We start from the raw sequence: 22,025 nt of genomic DNA, 5'->3' as shown, positions 1-22,025 counted from the left end.
AACCCGGGTTACTATTCACTTTAAGTGAAAAATAAAGATTGCATAAAATCTCCATTCTAACTTGTTTCCTCTTGAAACTTGACGAGTGCTTTTGTAATTAAAGTATACACAAAAACATCGTCAATAGAGAGTATAGCTGCACAGTCAAATTCTCAGTTGTCACATTGGGACCAATGGTGTAATTAACCCATTAAATTTATAAATTCAAAACAAGATTTTTAATTTAAGATTTAAATTTTAAATTTAAATTTTCATTTTTGATTCAAATTTAAATTGGAATTTAATTCCAATTTTGTATTTAATTTTAAAATTTTAATTTTAAATTCAAATTCACATTTCGAATTCTAAATTCTAATTTAATTTCAAACTTCGATTTGAACTTTTAAATTCAAAATGTGAATTTGAATTTGAATTTTAAATTCAAATTTAGAATTGAAATCAAATCTTAAATTCAAATTTAAATGTTGAATTCAAATTTAAAATTTAAAATCAAAATTTTGAATATGATTTTAAATTTAAATTCAGATTTTAAATTTAAATTTTAGTTTCAAAACTTTCATTTTAAATGTAAATTGAAATATCAAAATCAAAATCAAAATTGTAAGTTTGAATTCAAAATTTAGATTCAATTAAAAATTTAAATTTAAAATTTGAATTTCAATTCAAAATTTTAATTCAGCTTTATTCAAAATTCTAATTTCTCGTTAGTTTAAAATTTTAATTTTAATATTATTTTTGGATTTATATTTAAAATTTTGAATTTTTATTTTTAGGGAGTAAAGTGAAAAAGGTGCAAAGGTTAGGGACCTAAATTAACATGCAAAAAGATGCCAAATAGACGTTGACGTGGCGATTCCGTTAATTTTAACAGTGAAATTCAGTTTAGGATTAGATCGGGACTTCCGTTATGTTATATATAACCTAATGTAAGGATATTATTTGTAACATAATTTAGATTAGGGTTAGATCGGGACGTCCGTCCATCAAGAACGTGCCCATATACATTTTAACTGTTGGATCGACCATATCTTTATGAATCATCTTGAATAAATTATGTGGTCCACATCCAACAGTTGCATCACTTAGGCAGGTGGAGAAAAACTTTTTGGAGAAGTTTTTACTGGCAAAAGTCTCTATGTTAGGAAACTAGATGCACAATATCTGGACATTGGCGGGAAGAAAGGGGAAAATTTTCATTTTTCCCTCTGACTACCATCTAGCACTTTATTGGATAAAACATCATACCGGCAACAGACCTAACATTTGATTGCTCCTGTTTAAAACTAAATTTCTAATATCTACAGGAGAACAAAAAACTTAGTCGACATTCCATCTTATTTGAATAAAATAAAAGAGATTAAATGAAATAATCTCGAATAATCATTGGAATCAAAATTCAAATTCTTCACGTAGCTCGTTGTGATCTTCTCTTGACAAATGATTCTTGTGTTCATATTAGTAGCCAATGTTGGTTTCTCGTTGGTTTACAGAAAATGTTGAGAATGCATAAGAGCAAATGCTTTAATGGTCAAGACAATTTAGAATCTAGCAAACAATATGTTCATCTCCGGAGGAGAAGAATATCTGAACTGAGAAAAGGACGATTTGTTGAATCAAAGACTAAAATAGTGAAATAAACATAAGATACCGTAATTAAATCAGAGGAAATCATCATTAAAGAGAAGTTGCTTAAAATTAAGGGGAAAAATATGCGAGTCTCACCGAATTAAATGCTGATGGACGTGATTATGTCCAAATTCAGACCTCCTACTTTTGTGCAATGTGAAATACCCAAAGCTTAAGCCATAGGAGAATGGAGTTTTAATGGTTTACAATCAACACGAATGAACCAATGTAAAAGCTAAAGCTTGTGCGAGATGAAGGAGACAAAATTCTAGTTGCAGTAGCAACTTTAATTCACTGGAATTTCCGTTTCAGCTAAAGCTTGTGGTGCAAAATCTTGATAATCCGATGTCAAAGCTTTGGAGTGTTTTAGAATCCTAGGCACCTTCCTCGGCTCATGCTGCGACACTCCCTTCTGCTAGTCTTTCATCAAAAATTCGCTCCCTTGCCATGTTTACCTGCAAGACAAAATAATCCGAACAATACAAAAGAGAAACCATCAATAGATGTCCCATGTTAATCTTCTTCTACCAATATCTGTCTTCTCTCAGCAATTTCACTCATCAGGAAGAATGCAGTCGTTATATAGTTGTTATTCCAATCTCATGCATCGAAAATGTGATAGCACTTGAGGTTCACATCATGCAAGTTAAACATCGCAGCAGTAGTAATGCGGAGGAGGACAAACCATTTTTTCCCAATTTGTAAAGCACGTTACGACCGCCAAAAGGATCGTCTGTGTGGTCGAGCCGCAAATTATGCCAATCCAAAGTCCCTTTCCTCCTAAGTGCATACGGAAGCCCAAAAGCACAGCTGCCGGAATTCCGAACAGATAGAATGCTCCGAGGTTGATGTAGGCGCCTAAATGCTGCCACCCACATCCCCTACATATGCCTGCATGAACCAAGGGTGGCCGATCATACACATATCAACATGCTGGGAGACGGTTTTATTTGCGTACAAGAATGTTCGGCATCAAAAATTAAGGAAATTAAGGAGGCACATAGTAGTTGTGAGCAGAATGAAACAATTTTGAGTTTTAATTAGTTGCCATATGCGATGCATCTGAGTGAAGCATGAATACAGAGAGAGGCCCCAGATAGTAGATCAAATAAAATAACAATTACATTGCTTGAGAAAAACAATGCATCTTGTCTTTCGGGTTCGTAGAACACACGCTTTTTATTGATTGAATTCTTCTTTGGGTCAACAAAGTAGTTATATAACTACACTCTATTACAATGATTGCCGTGGAAGTAGGTTGGTCGAAACTGTTTAATTCATTCGCTACATATTTCGAACAGCAACCAAGCATTTATCGACTACACATAAAAGAACTACTCTCAAATAAACATCTCATTGAATTTAGGAAGTATCTTCTAATTCATATTCCTGCTTATCTAAGAGAGGAAGTTAATAGCTTTAGAGGGTGCATATGAGGAGGGATTGCACAGCATATCATAGGAAGTTGACATATTGTCCTATATATATAGTTTGTTTTGTAGCCTGTCGAAAAACAATAGTGGAGGAGATTGATAGTTAATATATCACCTGAGAGGACTCCTTGTAGGCCATCAGTGATCACAGATATGCACGCCAGAGGAACCATGCTGGTCACATAATTTATGACCTCTTCCTCGCTGCTGTACGCGTAGCCTAAGGTGCGACGCAAGGCTAAAAGGATTACGCTCGCCGCGACAGACTCAATAAGTCCGACAAACACCGTGACGCCTGCCACAGATCGAGCTCGTTCAGGGTTCCCAGCCCCTAATTCGTTCGATACTCGAATACTGTATACACAAAGTAGAAAACAAAACAAACAGTATATATCTAGGTCTTAGTGTCTATAGACGGAGAGGAAAAAAAAAAGAAAAATGATGAGCAATAAGTTTTCTATTGTCACCGATCGAGTGGTTGCTCTCACCTTGCTGCAGCTCCAATACCCATCGGTATGGTGAATAGTGTAGTTAAGCAAGTGAGACTGTGGACAAAGATAATATATAGATCGTAAACACAAACGTGACCAAGTGTAATTTAATAGGGATCCATCTATATTTACTATATATGTTAGCTTGTGCACCGTAGTGCCGTACCATATAGAAAGCACGGAGGCTTCAAGCTCTGGATTCGGCAGGAGCCCGGATAGAAGGATGAGCAGCTCAAAGGACCACCATTCAAGACTGAAGGGTTTTGGGAAATACGAACAAACATGATCAAAATTAAAGAGAGGAGAAGGCAACAGTATAGTTAATCCATTTAACACATTTTTGTGACCGTGAAATTACCACATCATTAGCGCGGACGGCACTGCGAACCGCAAGAACTCGTTGATGCCTCTGAAGGCCTCCCATGAGAGCGGCGCTCGGGTTTCTTCGCAGGAGGGTGAGAATCTGACGTACAGAATGAGCAGTAAGACACTCAACCAATCCGATATGCTTATCGCCAGCGAGGCTCCCACGTTCCCCAGGCCTAACTTAAACACCATCACCCAGCACAGAGGGACGTGAAAGCATAGCGTCGCTAAGGAAGTCAAGAACAAGGGGAGGATCAGGCTTTGAGACTGGAGGAACTTCATGAGCGGTTGGATGCCGGCATAAGCGAACAGGCCCGGGATCATCCACATTGCGTATTTCTGCGCCTCACTCGAGATCACAGGGTCTTGACCGAGCAAGGTGAGAATCTTCGCCATCATCAGCCACAGGAGAGTGATGGGTACGCACGCGAGGAGGAGAGTGGTGATGGACCTGTAGGTGTACACGGCGAGTTTGTGGTATTGTTCTGCTCCGTAGGCTTGTCCGCATATGGTTTCCAATCCGCTCGCCAAACCGAGCTGCTTCGTGTGAATTATGTCGAATTAGTCGTAAACTATATATATTTTTTCATTTGCAAGTTCATTGAAAATACTTTCTGGCTCGTAAAAAAAAAAAAAAAAAAACCACCAAGAAAATGAGAGGTGAAGGTATAATAGAACTACATATTAATTTGAAAATACATAACTATTTTATTTGGTATATCTTTCTAAATTTACCTAAAACGTATATAGTATTTGTTTGATGAGGAATATGACAAAATGTCTCCAAATGTCTGCAAAGTATACCATATTTGGCGTTCAAGCTAATTTTTTCAAAATAAGATAAATCAACCGATTGTTGATATGTGTCATCTTATGAAATCATAAATGTCAAAACTTTTAAAGGAGTAAAAATCAAACTCCTAACTCTTAACTCACCCAAAAAATAAAAAAAATTCATATCTAATAAGTTTTTTTTTTTTTTTTTTTGAGAAAAAGGTAACATGCCACCTGCTTTCGAAAATAAACTTAGCTACAAAATGTAAGGCTACCGGGCCTCAAAAAATGGAGAGAGATAGAGAGAGAGAGAGAGAGAGAGAGAGAGAGAGAGAAAAAGAAAAAAAGAGAAAAAAAAAAGAGAGAAAGAAAAAAGAAAAAGAAAAAAAAGAAAAAAAAGGAGAAAAAAAATCGGATAATTATAAGAGAATAAAAGACTTGACGTATACTAGCAGGACCAGACCTAATAGTCTTAAGCTTTTAGGTTGAATGAGTTTCATTAGATATGTCCCATTGTTGGGCTCATATGGATTTAGGTTAGGATTAGAACTCCCCCACAATGGTATTAGAGCCTATCGTTTTACAATCCTAGGGTACTCGTCCAAGTGATACAGAACAGAGCAATTGATTTAATGACTTTTACAAATATGATGGATGGTGGCTTTTACAAACATAAGGCGTTCGCAGAGGGTAGTTGTAGTTGAGATATGATGATTTGATGCATTGAAAAGAATTGGGTTCGAGAGGCACATCTTTGGCGTAGGGGCTTAATATGCTGATGCCTTCAATAAACTGTTGGGCCCGAGAGGCCCGGGTTAGGTGCATGCGCATGAGCTTGGATGAATTCACGAGTAGGGTGGGTTATAGCGCATAAGCTCAGATAAATGGGTTCAACAATGACTCATAAAAGAAACTTGAAGGGCACGTCTTGGAGAAGAGCCGAAAAGGTGACTTTGTGCAATGCTTAGAGAGTAAAACATTTGAGTTCAAGGGGGAGTTGATTGATTGGTTCATATGTTACAAGGGGAGAATGCTAAAAGTTCACATGTGAATTCCCACACCAAATAATTATAAGAGAGTAAATATTTGATATTTACTAGTAGGCCCAGGCCTAAGAGGCTTAAACTTTTATATTGGATGGGCTCCATTAGAGATGTCATATTCTTAGGCTATGTGGTCCCAAGCTGTGCCAGAACTCCCTAACTTTTTCTGGCATCAAATAATTAAGGTCTAAGTAATTGTTTTTGCATTGTTTTGTTGGCCACAGATAAAAGAATGCTCGCTGGATTATATTATATATGCAGAAAATTCATAAACTGATGATAGGTTTGAGCTGCGTAATCTTTTTTTCAAAAGAAGCTAGACTTAAAGCAATTTAACATTTTCACAAACAGATTGAACAGAAAAAGATAAGAATCTTCAAACACTGAGGCATGAGATTTTTAGTGACATTAGTATATCTATTTGAATGCGTGGCTTGAAGGAAAGTAGGATAATAAGTTCTACAGTATGACACAGGTAAAGTATTAGGAGTTGCAAACTTTATGGTAATCATGATGAAAACTGGTCATTGAGGTTATAAAAACTTTGTTAATTTCCTATTCTTTCTGGTGCTTTGATACGCATAAAACAAAGGAAATGGCTAATTTAGCTGCAGGTGAGCCATCAGCTCAAGGGGTTTGATCTCTTTGGGATTCTGTCAGCTAACAAAGAATGGCTAGAAGGGGTAATGAAATAGATTCTATAGCTAAAAACGGGTAAATAAATAAACTCTTTTCTGTAGTTTTAAAGGGCCTGTTTACATGTTCAAACAAGTCATTATGTTATAAGTTCAATATGAGAATTTTCTTTATGGTTGAGATTTTTGAGTTAGTACATTGCAAGTCCTCATTATTGTCATCCTTCTAGATAGTGGATTCTACGTGATTGACGTATCTTATTCCAAAGAATAAACTAGAAGGGTGCGTATTCTATATAAAATATTTTACACTTCTTTCCCTAGTTCTTATCATCTAATTCACATGCCCCTAGAATTATTGAAAGACATTTACTAAACCGGTCCTAAATGCACAAATGATTTTTTATTTTTTTCCCTTTTTTCTTCTTTTCTCTCTCTTTAGGTTGCTTGGTACTTCGAATACCTTCTTCCCAGTTAGTCAATAGGTAACCCTTGATTGCTCTGATGGTTGATCTATCAATGCTCTCAATTTTATGCTGCAAAGTGTTTAATGAAGTATTTTTCATTGAATTGGAAGTAACACTATTGATAAAGTGAATATAGAATCTGTAGTTGGATTATTAGAGGAACAAGTCTGAGAATAGAATGTCCTCTTATAAGGTTTATCTTGCATTATCTTGGAAGAAAAATGAAATGTTTCTGTTTTTCAAAAATAAGTCAAAGGGAAAATTTTATTAAATCCGAATGAGGAATTTACAAATATTGGGTATTGGATTTTATTGGATTTGTTGTGATTTAAAACTTGTTAAGGCCTCTTGAGAGCCCAATAATTGTTAATGGGCCGCTTGGGAGCCCAACTAAAATTTTCATGTGTGATGTTTAGTTCCACATTGGAAATCAAAAGAGTGTTTGTGGTTTTTATATATTCCTTTGTTCTCAAGCTAGCTGCTTGGAAGAAAGTGAGAGTAATGCTCTTGTTTAAATACACGCATGCACGGCACGAGCCAGGCCGGGCGGGCAGCGGCGCGCGTGGTTCATACACCCGGTTTATTTTATTTTATTTTTTCTATTTTATCTTTATTTTAATCCTTACCTTTATCTTTATCCTAATCCTAATCTTTATCCGTATAATCTTAGGCTTATCTTGTTCTACACGGATTTGACGCGTTGAAGCAAGATTCTCGCCTAGGTTATAAATATGGGGCGAGGTTGCACGAGTTAATGAATAACCCGAGAATACCTAAAGCCTCTCGTCTTTTTTTGATTTCTGGATTTTCGCCGAGTTTTCTTTTGCTGGATTTGAAGCTCGTTGGGTTCATCTTGCGCCACCTTGAAAGCATGTCGACGGGGTGGAACGTGGTCGTTGTATCGCTAGGAGTAATTGTCGGGAAGCCTCGCACGTGGAGGGGCAATTTCGCTTCTAGGATAGTGCTCTGCACGCCTCGATCCACATGCCTTATCTAAACCTTTTCTTTATACTATTTGTTATTTAATTTCTTTCGTTGACTATTTCGAAACTTGTAATTTAAATTTTCGAATTGGTTTTTAAAGAATATTGTAATAAAAGATCAGAAAGATTTTTCCAACATTGGGAACTCAAGCTTTCCGGCTCGAGTTCTCTGTTGTGACTCGACCTTCTTAAGCATGCTATGTTTGGCCGCTCGACCTCCTTTCTTTCTCTGGCTATTTGATATTTATAGACCACCCTACACTCTAAATCTGAGTCCATGAAACGCTTGGCCGAATCCTGAAATCTTTGGGACGGCTATCACTTGCCAAATAAAAGACACCTATCGGATGAGTGAGATCTTTTGTCACCCTTTCTATCCATGTAATGTACCGAACTCTTACGGTTATGAAGTTTCGGTGGGAACTTGCTCGAAGAGTTGTTAGAGTAGTTCTGGTGAAGTTCGGGAGCATTCAAGTGTTTTCGGTACCCTTCGGGCGCAAAAACGGAACTCGAATAGCTATGTTTAACTTTGGCCTAAATCCGGCAAAGCATGGATGAAAAGATGGTTTAAACATGCTCAAAAATGTGTTTTGGGGGTCTCGGTATGACTAGAGATGAATCGGAGACCTAACGAGCGAAAACGAGGCAAAACGGAGGAAAGCTGAAAAATGCAGTTTTCTGGGCTGTCTAGACCTACGGGGTCTGGACCCAAAGCCAGGGTCCGGACCACGAACCCGAAAAGTGCCCAGGCGGGCTGGGGCTATTTTGGTAATTGTGGGAGGGTTGCTTTATAAAAAGGGCTTCTTCCCCTTTTTTCCTTCTTCCTCAGCCCAACACAACACACCACACACACATGGAGTAGAGAGAGAAGCTCCTCTCTCTCTAGCTTTCCCATTTTTCTTCTCTAGATCTCTCTCCCAAATTTGAAGGATTAGCGGAGAGCGAGCTTGGGAACGCGTTGGGAGCGACCGATCGAGTCTTCGTGCGCCCGGCAGAGGGGTGTGCTTTCGACTCGGGGTTCGCATTGTGGTACGTGTTTAGGATTTGGTTAAATCCTTCATGAATGGCGTTCTAATGATCCATAGGCTATTAAATACATGTTCCTTCATTTAATTTTGGGTTATTTGGAGAATATGCTCATGCTATGGTTAGAATGGGGGTTTTGGGGCAATGAGGGTTTTGATCTAAATTAACCCTATTATTCTCTAATTGAAGGTTAGAAATGAGCCTTTGAAGACCCTAGGTTACGGATTGACGGCTATTCAGTGATCGATTGCGAGTTCGAGCCAAACCAGATCACGTGTGCCGCGGGAGCCCGATTGCAAGTGTCGACAAGTAATCGGAGAACGTTGCGAGGTGGGTTGTGCTTCACCGAAGTGATTAGGTCACTTTCATGCCAAAGTGAAGTGTGGTTTGTCGTTGATGCATGTAGCGGTAGTTAATTACATATATGAATGCATAGGCAGATGTCATGTGAATGCATGAGATGATATGTATTACTACCCTTAGATGACAAAAAATTTGCATGTTGACATATTATAGAATATGCTAGATGGTATATGAATGTTGACATCGTAAGAATATGCTAGATGAGATACGGATGTTGGCATTATGAGCATATGCTAGAAAGTATATGCATGTGAAATTGTGACATTGTGACATTGTGGCATTAGCTAGAGACATTGTGACATTGTGGCATTAACTAGAGACAATTTGATTACTCAGTATATGAGGATTGGGATTGGTGTTTATCCCGGCTTGATTACTACTAGTTGGTAGGGTATCCTTGGGTTAGAGGATTGGATCATGCTCACATTACGTCTGTTTCGCTTGGCGGTGGTCGCTCCACCCAAGCAGTGGTCTTCGGAGTACTTCACGGTAGGGACTAACGTAGCTGTCCCGTAAATGGTCTTGAGTGAGTGTAGTGGATGCTCCTCACGTTGTGAGATTCGGTTGTGAGTCGGGGCTTAACCTTCGAGTAAGCCGGAATGATTGGGTGACAAGCATATGAGTGGAATTGCATCCCAGTTGGCATCCCAATTGAGTAGATGTGCATCCCTGTCGAGTGGATCTAAGGCTGAGGTGCATATGAGATGTCCTTCACCTCGAGCCTGGTTGTATGCGGTATTCCGCAGATGATTGACTCGAGGCCGAGTCGGGTGGTTAACTTGGATATAAGGTAGTAGAAACCTTAGAAGCTAGATGGATATGAGCTATGGATAGCGAGATAGAAAGTAGAATCAGATGATCTACTTAGCTTGTTGCATGAGTTGCATTGTTGCATAATTTATATATTGCATGTCTTGAGGCATACGCATGTATTTAATACTTGCATAAAATTATCTGTGGATATCTGTTGGACTAATATGTTGCAGTGCCTCCTTTGGACCTGGTGAGTTGAGCTCTTCCCTTGGGTGGCCGTACCCACTGGGAACTATGGATATAGTTCTAACCCCACATTGTTTTGGGAGATTTTAGGTTCACACGCCAGCGGCGCGGCGGCGCGAGGAAAAGGCGTAGCTCCGTAGATAGCGCCCTACCATTGTGACCAGAGATAGTAGTACCCCGAGGTGGTCTAGCTTAGGGGTGGAAATGATAAGAAACAAATTGCAATAATTTGTAATAATGTCGATTGTATTTGGAAGTTGAATGTAATGTAAAATGAAAATTTGAGATGAATGCTTGTTATAGCATAGCAATTATGTTTTTGATACCTTCCTTATGCAATCTGTGTTTGAAAACTGTTCCTGGTTGGAACCTTGTGTATTGCATGGATTGTGACGCCTAGAACATACAGAAAAAACTCTGTCTGTTCGGCGGTCTGTTGGCGTACCCGAATCTGACCAAATTGGCGGAGCTCGGAGCGTGACAATCCAACGGTTGAAATTTTGTGCTAACAATTGGCCCCTCAATAATAGGGCAAGACACAATGTTTCGGTTGATCAAGCTCTAAAAGATGCTACACATGCGTGACCTGACAGCTCGTCTCTTGCACCCTAGACTCGTGGTAGTCTCTCATTGGTCTAGCTTGAATATATAAAGATAGTCGGCCATTCGCTCCATCACTTTCATCTCTCAACTTCTCTGTTTGTAAGGAAGTGAATTCTCGAAATACGAGAGTTGGACTTCATTTAGAATCGACTAATTGTCGATTGGGTACGCTTCGGAAAGGCCGAAGAAGTCGAGAACCCAAAAAGTGCATTGCAATGGATCCGCGAGAGCGAGTTGTGAAGAAATCTGCACTTGGTAGATTTTGCTCTCGTGGACTGGTCCCTGGCGGGAGAGATCGGTCCCTGTAAGCTGAAAGTGCGGCAGAAAACTCTGTCTACTCAGGCGAGGACCGGTTCCTCAAGTGGGGACCGGTCCTTGAAGGTTCGGTCCCTCAGGCGAGGACTGGTTCCCGTAAGCGTATCCAGCGAGAAGGAAGGAAATTTGGCAAAGTCCTGAGAGTTCTACTCTCGGGGACCGATCCCTGGTGGGGACGGACTGGTCCCCGTATGCGTAGAAGCTGGCAGAAAGCTTCTGCCCGAGAGAGGTGCTCTCGGGGATCGGTCCCTCTAGGGGACAGACCGGTCCCCGAGCACGAAAAGTGCCCAGTCTGGGCAGGTCAAGAGAGGCAAAGTGGAGGGGTTTAGTAGCAATTGTTACATGAGTTGAGGGGTATAGAGGGGAGTGAACTCTCTCTCCCCCTCATTTCTCTCCCAAAACACAACCCTAGCTCCCCCTCTCTCTAAACTCTCTTTCTCTCTCTCTAGAAGGTGAAGAAGGAGGAGAATTTGGTGGAGGAGCAAGCTAGGAGAAGGATTCTTGGCATATTCTTCTTCCTCTCCACCATTGGAGCTTGCTATTGAGGTAAGCTCATGAGAGCTTTCATGGTAGAACCATTTTGATGGATTTTTATCTTCTAGAATTGGTTCCATTGGATCTTTTTGATGCCAAATGGAAGCTTTATGCTTGAGTCTTGAAGCTAGAAAGGGATTCTTGCTTTGATTGGAACCTAGGGCTCCAAATGGGAGTTTTTGAAAGTGAAGGGTTTTGATCTAAATTGATCATATGTAAACCTAATTGCTAGGTGTCTAAACCCGTGGGAAGCGACGGATTAAGCATTCATCGAGCGGGTGCGAAGATATAGCCGAAACAAGTGTTCGGGGCTTCGCAATGACCCGAAGAGTAAAAGCGGCGACCAAGGATCGCGAAGTCGAGTACCTAGCATCGCGACACGACCACAAAGGTGGGGGGTGTCCATCCCGAAGCAACTGGGCTTCTTTCTATGTCTAAGTATTTTGATGTTGATCATACTCCTTATGTGGTATTGTGCATGATAGGGTGTCTAGTAGTTACTTTTACTACTTTTGCATGCTCCCTTGTAACGCGGCATATTAGGCTTGGCATGTGGACTTAGGGTGCGTGAGAATGAGTTTTGTGACATAGAGATAAGTTAAACAATAACTTGATCTTGCATGGATGAGTATAATGATATATGACCAGAACGGTCAAGACATTGCATTATGGCAAGTGACATGCATACCAAGTAAACAACTTGACAAGTGGCATTAGAATTTAGTGTTAAAGAACACTTGTGGCATGATAGTCCTAGTGACTGGATCTCCTCATTAGATGAGGAATAGATTATACTCACACGTCTGTTCAGCTCTTGTGACGGTCGCTCCGCACAAGTAGTGCGCTCCGGAGTTTGGCACGTGAATCGATTGGGATAGCCTATGTGGGGTCACAAGGGATAGCCTATGTGGGGTCCCGCAGATAGTCCCTCGGGTGGTTCGAGTCCCCCTTCATAGACGGATTTGAGATGTGAGTTGAGGCGCCTATGGGCCAGCCAGATGATTGGGTAATAAACTCAAGAGAATTATGCAAATCGGGCATATTGTGCATATTGAGCATGATAGAGTTGCATTTATACTTGATAGAGTTATAGTAGCATGTTAGTAATTACATAGCTATGTTGTTTACTCTTGTTTCTCAAGGCATCAGCTTTACTTTTAGATACCTATCTATCTATCTATCTACTTATGCCTGCTTAGACCTAGTGGGAAGATCGGCGAAGTCGGCGGCCGAACCCACTGGGAACTATATTTATATAGTTCTCACCCCACTTTGTTGCAGAGCCTAACGAGAGAGCACCGGCAGAGGACCGTCGTAAGGGCATAGTGCCCTAGTCAGATAGCAGCTTCCTATGTATTAGAGTACCCTGATATGAGATGTATTTATACTTTGGGAGTTGCTTATGTATTTTGGAGGATTATTGTATATATATCCATTTTGCAAGTTACAAAATATAAACTTGATGTAAAAGAATGGTTGAAGGGATGTAATAGCTAAATGTATCTCTCTTTAATTACTTGTATGGCATACTTGTATCTTGCTCTTACTTGTTAGCACTAGTAATGCTCTGTGCTTATCATGTATGTAATTGAATTATTTCTGGGCAATTCTATGTACATGATTCTGTTGTCGAGCCTTGAGCGGGCAGGGGAGATGCTGTCCGTCCGGCGTCTGTTCGACGCGCCCGAACTGGACCAAATTGGTAGCGGGCTCGGGGGGTGACACTCTTTGACCTAGGCCTAAAACTTCTCCCTAGAATTCATCGAGAAATCTCACCAAAAATCACCTCCGTTATATCCTTAGCTTTGCTCTTTCAGTAATCTAGACTATCATTTTATAGATAATTCCCTTCATACTACTTCCCCTAACCTCTCCTGCTGGAAATCTTTTGGTCACTCCGCGTGGTCCCCGCTCCTCTAACTAACAATACCTACAGTGGTACCAATGTGTGAGGTTGAAAAGGTTGACCAGTAGAAAGCCCTAGGAATCTACAAAATTCTCTATTTTGTTGCTTGCAAAATTATAGTCAAACCCTTCTTATTTGGTGACTATCTTTGTTTTTGTCTCCCTCAACCAAAACTCTTCACCTTCCTTTCGGTACCATAACCCCTGTTCTGTTTGACCTCGCTGCTATTGTTCGCTTAAGGCTACCTGAACTTACAATTTTGGTCGTCTTTCCTCGGGCCTTACCTATTTCTTTGACTTTGGCCAGTCGAAGGACAAGTTGTATGAAAGTTTTGTTACCCGCCACACCTATTCTTTTGTTACACGTTTCAAGTCTAATTCCCTTATCACCGGAGATGGAACTGTTACAGCAATTAGGATTAGGGTTAGACCGGGACTCCCGTATGTTAAATATTTATATATAACTTGATGTAAGGATGTTAAATCACGTACGTCGATTAAGGACGTGTCCAGATACATCCTAACCATTCGATCACCTATCTTTATAGATCGACTTAAATATACTGACTGTATCTTTATAGATCACCTTTAATAAATCACGTGGGACACTTTCAACATTTCGACTATTCAATTTTTAGTTCTTTAATGGATTTGATAAAAATTATAATTATTTTTAAATTATAAAATTTGATTTTTAGAAACTTGGAATACTTTAGATCAGTATTAGCGGTGCTAATCATCGATTCGAGACCTTGGTCACTAAAAACCATTTAATAGGAGGAAGGTTTATAGCTGGACTCTTGCCTTTGTTTGGTTGGGGGTTAAGAGGTTATTCCGCCCCTTAACCCCCATATTATCCCCAAACGCTCTCAAAAATAGGAGGGGTTAGCTAACCCCACCTAACCCGGGATAGCCTATTTTGGATGGGATTAGCTAACCCCACCAAACCCCAACCAAACATTATTTTCTGTTCATAATAACTCACTATCCTTTTTATCCCACCTACTCCAATCAAACACTATTTTTCACTATTCTGGACTAACTCCAACTCCCAACCAAATACAAAAATACTCTAACCCCACCTTAACCCTGAACTTAACTATATCCCTGGAATAACTAGTTTTTTCTTAATCCCAAACCAAACGGTAGCTAAATTGTAGTATTAATGAAAATCTTAATTTAGGGTCGTTTGGGCATCTTTTGGACTAGGTGGTCTTCATTTATGACTCAAGCCAACTAAATCTCTTATTTTGATAAAAAACATATCATAATTTTTTAAAAAATAATTATAATGAAATAGATGAATAATAGTGGCATCTTCTTTACAATACATGAAAGGAAAAACCAAAAATAGTATGGCAGCTCTCTCCTTGCTTTAGGGGATAGTGGGGCTACCTACTTTTTTTCCATTCCCTTCTCTCTTTACATACCTTTTTTTGTTTTTTTTTTTTGCATGCACTGAGTTTAAAATTTTTTTGCATGAATCAAACCTTTTTTTTAATAATTAATATAACAAAATTAAAAATCTAATTTAATTAATGCAATCTATAATATATGAAAAATTTAGATACAAAAGTTACTTGATTTTTACTTTTATAATAAAAATTTATTAATACAGTGCAAAAAAAATAGTTATGCACCCGGTATATAAGACAAAAATTTTTTTTACAGCTTATTGCTCATTAGTGATGGGATATTTCAATAATATATATACCTTTTTAAAATTTTTTTACCTTCACCAAATCTAAAAGTTCATTGCATAAACCAAACAATTTTTAATAATTAATATAATAAAATTAAAATCTAATTTGACAAATGTAATTTATAGTATATAAAAAGCCTAAATACAAAAATTACTTGATTTCTATTTTTATAATAAAATTTTATAAATACTGTCACGCCCCCGCCCCGAGACCGCTACCAATTGAGCACGGTTCGGGCGCGACGGACGGACCGCCGGACGGACAACACCTCCCCTACCCGCCCAAGGCTCCAACGGTTAGATTGTGTACAACAAGTTGCCAGAAAAACAACTTGAATACATACACAATCATACAACAACCACGAGAGCACAAACAGTGCCTATCAATCAAGAACAAGCAACACATGTAAAGCATACAAGTGATAAAGAGAGATATACTTAACTATTAACTCATTAAACTTTATACAATTATTTCATCTTTTACATTCTTCCAGAGTATATGTACAATCACTCTAAAATCCTCACCCTATACATCATCTACTCTCAAAATAGGTATAGGGTGTAGCTAATGCATAAAGGAAAGTAAACCTCTACTAATATCACTAGGGTGCTACGCCCTTGCCACGATCCTCACCAGGGGCGCTCGAACTCGGACCTGCAACATGGTGGAGTGAGAACTACGAATAGTTCCCAGTGGGTTCGGTCGCCGACTCCGCCGATCTCCCCACTAGGTCTAAACAGGCACAGATAGATATGCAGATAGATAGAGATGTAATACTGAAAGCATTAATAGTAAGGAGCAACTATGAACTATGATCTATCAATGCCTCAATCCAGTATGATGCATGCATGGGACTCATAGTAACAAGGCTGGCTATCATAATACCATGCTCAATAATGAAATCATTCATCAAATTACCCAATCTCTCGGCGAACGCAAGGTTCGCTCACAGTCTCACGTCTCTAAGTCTCATAGGGGAGGTGGCTAGCTATTCACCTATCCCGAGACCGCCTGCGGACACTACACTGGTCCAAGGGCACTACACTGGCCCCCTCGCGTGCCAAACTCCGGAGTGCACTACCTGTGAGGAGCTACCTCCACAGGTGCAGACAGGCTAAGTGAGCTCGATCCAATCTCGTAAACTGGGAACACCCTAACCAACTAGAATTGGTGTCACTATAACATCAGGTGTTCTTCTGCTCAATCTCATAGTGTCTCAATCCCACTAAAGTTCTCAAGTTCAATATTAACTAGGTGCCACTCGTCCTGGGTTCACTGTTAACTAGATGCCACTCGTTCTCTTGACAAGTTCTTGATACACTAGGTTTGTTATTCACATGACATATTCATCATATATGGGGCGAACTATCCCATAGTATTCCACTCATGCATACTAGGTTCTCATTCATTGTATCCCCAACATCAAACTATCACTAGCATGCAAAGATAGTACAATTAACATTTAACACCATAATGCTATATCACAATATGTAAATTGATCGACCATAGTACTCAGACATAGAAACAGTTCGAACTGCTTCGGCGATGGCACTCCCCACCACCTCGTGCGATGGGCGTGACTTCTCGAATGCGATTCGCGACGTTTCGACGCTTCGTTGGCCTTCCAGGCGAGAACGACGCTCCGAGGTCTCCTTAGGCGATAACTCGCACCTACTCGACGGATCGACGAACTGTCTCGCCGACGCGTTCAGAGACCTAAGCATAGGTTTGCGACCCATCAAATTAGATCAAATACCCTAGATTTGGCAAAATCCCAATTCTGAGCCCTAGGTCTCAACAATAGAGAAATCCGCGTACGAGCTTCGATTTCGAGCTCGGACCTCAATAGGTTCCATTCGAAATCATTTCTAAACTATAATGTAACACACTGGACCTTTGCAAAATTGCGAGGTTCGAGTGTTTGGACTGTGTCCTGAGCTTTTCCAGATTTTTTTCTGTGGTTCTGATAGTGTCCCGACCCCTGGCACGCATCCCGAGGATGTTGGAGTGGGACTTGGCACCAAAAATTCCAAAATCGGAATTTTTGGACAGCTCTCGCGGTAGCCTGCAGCAGGGTTGTACGCGGAACAAGACTTGCCTGTACCGTACAAGGTTGATGGTGTTACCGTAACAGCCATCGGGCTTGTACCGGTACAGAGCCGCAGACGCGCGACCCGAGCCTCGGGTTTGCGATTTCGTCGCCTTGTACCGTACAAGAGCCCTGTGTACCGTACAAGGAGGCAGAATTTCTGCAGTTTTGCTGCAGGGGTGTTTTTTTGCCTATCTGTAGCCAAATAATAATTAACATACCCCACGCCCCCTTTGGTGTTCCCTGAGCTTGGAGGCAGGGAGAGCAAGGTAAGGGAGCTCTCTTTTCTCCCTCTTTGTTTCCCTTTGATTTATGTTGGGTTGTTGAGGATTAAACTCTCCTTTTGCTCTCTTTTTGCATTTTGGTGGCTTTTCCCCCAAGGGAGAAGTTTGGGCTTGGTGTTTGGAGCTTGTAGAAGGGTAGGAGCTCAACCCTAGCTGATTTCTAGGGTGGTTTGGAGCTTCTCTTGAGGTTAGTTACTTACTAATTTCCTTTTGATCATGATTTTTGTGTACAAACCCTAGAAATGGGTATTTAGGGTTTGTTTTGGGGATTTTTGATTAGAGGCTTTTGAAGCCCAATTGATTGGATTAGAACCTTTATCTAGGTTGCATTGGAAGGGATCTAGCTTCCATTTGGAGCTTAAAAGGGATTTTCTACACTTAGGTGAGATTTTAGCCCTTTTTGCCTTGATGGTTAATGTTTGAGTTTTGGGTTGTTCGTTTCGTTTGAGTAACCCTCGTTTTGATGCTTCTAGGGTACTAGGAGTCTTGTGGGCACCTCCGTTCGGCGAAACGAAGGTTTCGATTTTGGTGGGTTTGGCCTCACCAAATGAAACAAAATTCTCTTATGATGGTTTTATTTGTCGTAAAATGAAAATGCATGCATATTCATGCTAGATAGATCAATTGTGAATTTTAGAATGCTTAAAATACGCACGTTATGTATAATGTATTTTCGAACCTCTATATAGTAGAGAGTTTTCATGTTGGGCTAGGGGCCTACGGTTAGCATTCTTACAATTGATTGAGATCATGTTGCATATGGTACATATGGCATATAGATTACACTCTTGGACTTAGAACGCATGAGTGACATGGTTGGACATATCGACATTAAGCGGCATTAGGCTTGGACTAGATATGAGTTTAGCAAGCTAATGTCATAAAGCGGCATTAGACTTGATGGTTATGCAAATTGCATGTGCATGCTATTATTATGAGAATTATGCCAAGTTAATAGTCGCATTGGAAAGAACTTACATGTAACCATATGAGAACACGCTAGAGAGCATGTGTATTAATCTATTATCGATAGAACAAGCTAGCGTCATAAAGAGACATAAAATGTGAATTGAGCTTAGATTATAGCAATGTTTAAGTGTCATAAAGAGGCACTAAACATAGTGAATGTGGGAACTTCACCTTGAGTCTTGGACTTAGTAAAGCCAAGGTCATTGACATGGAATTATCGAACGGTTAAACCTTCATTTGAGGCATAGACTAGACACTGAGGTTGCTAGTGTGCATTTCCATGTTAGAGACATGATGACTGTTGAGTTGCATTTCCATTTTGGAGACATGACGATTGGACTATTGAGGTTTTGACCATGCTTGCTTGCCATTTGTGCTCATACGCACATGCTTGTGAGGGTCGCTCCCCACAAGCCGGCACTCCGGAGTTAGCCTACGCGACTTATGTTCGCCCGTGCGGTATCGAGTAGCCTACGGGGCCTGGAGGGATAGACTCATTCCTAGAGTGGGAATGCTGGAGCTACCACTGGCACTTAGGCGGCACAAGCCGGACTACACCCGTGTAGATCCTGAATGAGATTGAACCAGAATACTAAACAACAAGTTGACAATCACTACTAGATAGGTTATAGTAGTTGGATTTTCTTGACATGCTATGGCATAGGGTTGGACTTTTGGGATATTTAGTGTACTTGACATTATCGCTTATTGCATTGTAGTACACCTTGCTGCCAGGATAGTACATACTAGATATGTAGTGGGCTCTGGAATATACATATCACACTTTATAGCATTACTTGTTGCATCACGACACATTGTTTAAGTTTTGGGCATATTGGATCATGTAGAGTAGATGTACTCCATGTTGACATTCAGAATACTTGTGGCATAGTAGAGTAGCATTTTAATTTCATGCTTCAATTACTGTTGATATTATCTATTATCATTATTTGCTCGTTTGGGGCCAAGTGGTGCGATTTGGTGCAGGTCAGTAATTGCCCACTGGGAACTATAAATTATAGTTCTCACGCCCCCTGTTTTATGTTTTCCTTCAGTGCCTTCCACTCCGGGAGAGGCTCGGGATCGCGGGAAAGGTTTCGCCTCGAGTTAGCTATCGAGGGTCTTGGCGTTAGGTGGTCCACCTCCCTTTTGTTTTCTTTTGGAGAGGTTGTGAGAGTTTTGTACCTGATTGTAGAAACCACCCTATTTTTGTATCTTGTGATTTATGATGTATCAGTTTACCTTATGCTTTAGTAGTATGATTTTCTTTTGATTCTACCTGATGTTAGAACCTAGCTATATACTTGCTCTGATATCTTTAGTTGTAGATCTTCTCATGCCTTACTCTTCCGCTTTTGTGTAGATGCCTTATATGTGTAGACATATGGCGGGTCTGGGCGCGCACCGGACGGGCCTATGCCGGGTCCCGGGGCGTGACAATAAAACCCTATTGTAAGAAATCCACTATTGTAGGGCTAGAAGCTTACCTTCAAAAGCTTAGTCCAAGAAGAAGAAGTAGATGAGGAAGGTGATCTCCACCTTTGTCTTCTTCTTCTCCTACTTCTTCTTCTTCCTCTCCTCTTCTTTCTTCTCCTTTCTCTTCATTTCCTTCTTCTTTTCCTTCTTTTCCTTTCTAGAGAGAGAGAGGGAAAGAGTGTGAAAGGGAGAGAGAGCAAATAAGAGGAAGAGAGGGGTCCCCAAGCCCTCATATAGGCTATTTTGCAGATAGCCCCCTCAACTTTCTATTTCCTGAAACAGCCCTCCCTGGGCCATTTTCGTAGTGAGGGACCGGTCCCAGGTCGGGGAGACCGGTCCCCGAGAGTTGCACAACCAGGCAGAAGGGATTTCGCGTTCGGGAACCAGTCCCTGCCTGCGAGACAGGTCCCTAGGAGACCGGTCCCTGTCTGAGAGACCGGTTCTCGAGAGCTGGGTTCTCGGGACTTAGCCAAATTTCGGCTAATTCTCGCTGGGCTAACATTCGGGAACTGGTCCCTACCTGCCAGGGACCGGTCTCATCAAAGACCCCCGCAGCCCAGCCCAATGGGACCGGTCCCTCCTCGCCAGGGACCGGTCCCCGAGAGCATTTCTGCTCCAGTGCAGCTTTTGCACTGGTGCTCTCGCGGACCTTTCCTTAATGCACTTTACGCATTACTACTACCTTCGGACTTTCCGAAGCTTACACACTCGACAATCAGTCGATTCCCAACGAAGTCTAATCCCCGGATTTCGAGAATTCACTTTCCTTACATTCTCCCCACCTTAAAAGAGTTTCGTCCTCAAAACGAACTCAACGATACTAAATTCATCCAGAATTTAAACTCTAGATCCATACCTCAGCTCAACCTTCAAATAAGTGAGGATGATTCGCTTTCATCTCCTCCTCGAGCTCCCAGGTGGCTTCGCGATCGCCATGATTGCTCCACCGGACTCGAACATAAGGAATTTCGCGACTTCTCAACTTGCGTACTTCTCGAGCTAGGATCTCCACCTGAAACTCTTCGTAACTCATATCTTCCTGTAATTCCGGTGGCTCGTAGACCAAGACGTGCTCAGGGTCATGCACATACTTGCGGAGATTGGAGACGTGGAATACATTGTGCACACCCGCAAGCTTGGGTGGCAACGCAAGCCGGTAAGCCACCGTCCCAATCCGCTCCAAAATCTCATAAGGGCCAACATAACGATGACTCAACTTTCCTCGCACCCCAAACCTTTTCACGCCTCTCATCAGCGAAACTTTCAAGAACACGCGGTCACCCACCGCGAATTCTAAGTCTCTACGGCGCTTATCCGAATAACTCTTCTGTCGAGATTGCGCCGTAAGCAATCTCTTGCGAGCAAGGTGGACTTTCTCCTCCGCTTCTCGCAACACGTCTGGACCGAACTCTGCCCGCTCGCCCACATCACTTCAATGAATGGGAGATCGGCACTTCCGCCCATAAAGAGCCTCGAATGGTGCCATCCCCACACTCGCGTGACAGCTGTTGTTGTAGGCGAATTCGGCCATCGGCAGGTGTTACACCAATTCCCCTTGTAATCAATGGCACACGCCCGCAATATATCCTCCAGGGTCTGAATGGTTCTCTCTGTCTGTCCATCAGTCTAAGGATGAAAGGCGGTACTGAACTCGAGTCGCGTGCCAAGGGCTTCCTGCAGGCTTCTCCAAAAGTGTGAAGTGAACTTGGGGTCTCGATCTGATACAATCGACTTCGGCACCCCATGTAGCCTCACAATCTCATCAAGATACACCTGCGCTAGCTTCTCACCTGCCCAAGTGTTGTGGATCGGCAGAAAGTGCGCTGATTTCGTCAAACAATCCACAATCACCCAAATTGCGTCGTGGCCACCTGTCGAACGAGGTAAGCCAACGATGAAGTCCATCGATATGTCATCCTATTTTCAGACGGGAATAGATAA

The 22,025-nt window shown here is 41.1% G+C and overlaps 1 protein-coding gene across 1 annotated transcript in view; it reads right to left on the bottom strand.

The window, feature by feature from the left end:
- Positions 1,654–22,025, bottom strand: part of LOC109717810 (protein DETOXIFICATION 14-like) — a 39,541-nt gene continuing 19,169 nt past the window's right edge. The window contains exons 2-7 of the mRNA XM_020243733.1: positions 3,909–4,453; positions 3,717–3,803; positions 3,548–3,604; positions 3,175–3,413; positions 2,312–2,517; positions 1,654–2,081 (exon numbers count right to left, since the gene is read on the bottom strand). Of these exons, the coding sequence (XP_020099322.1) occupies positions 2,019–2,081; positions 2,312–2,517; positions 3,175–3,413; positions 3,548–3,604; positions 3,717–3,803; positions 3,909–4,453 (1,197 nt within the window). The 3' untranslated portion in view covers positions 1,654–2,018. The remainder of the gene's footprint in view (positions 2,082–2,311; positions 2,518–3,174; positions 3,414–3,547; positions 3,605–3,716; positions 3,804–3,908; positions 4,454–22,025) is intronic.

The sequence above is a fragment of the Ananas comosus genome, linkage group 11, assembly GCF_001540865.1.
Source record: "Ananas comosus cultivar F153 linkage group 11, ASM154086v1, whole genome shotgun sequence".
Lineage (NCBI taxonomy): Eukaryota > Viridiplantae > Streptophyta > Magnoliopsida > Poales > Bromeliaceae > Ananas > Ananas comosus.
Note: the sequence above shows the minus strand (reverse complement) of the source record. Positions and strands in the feature narration are given on the sequence as shown.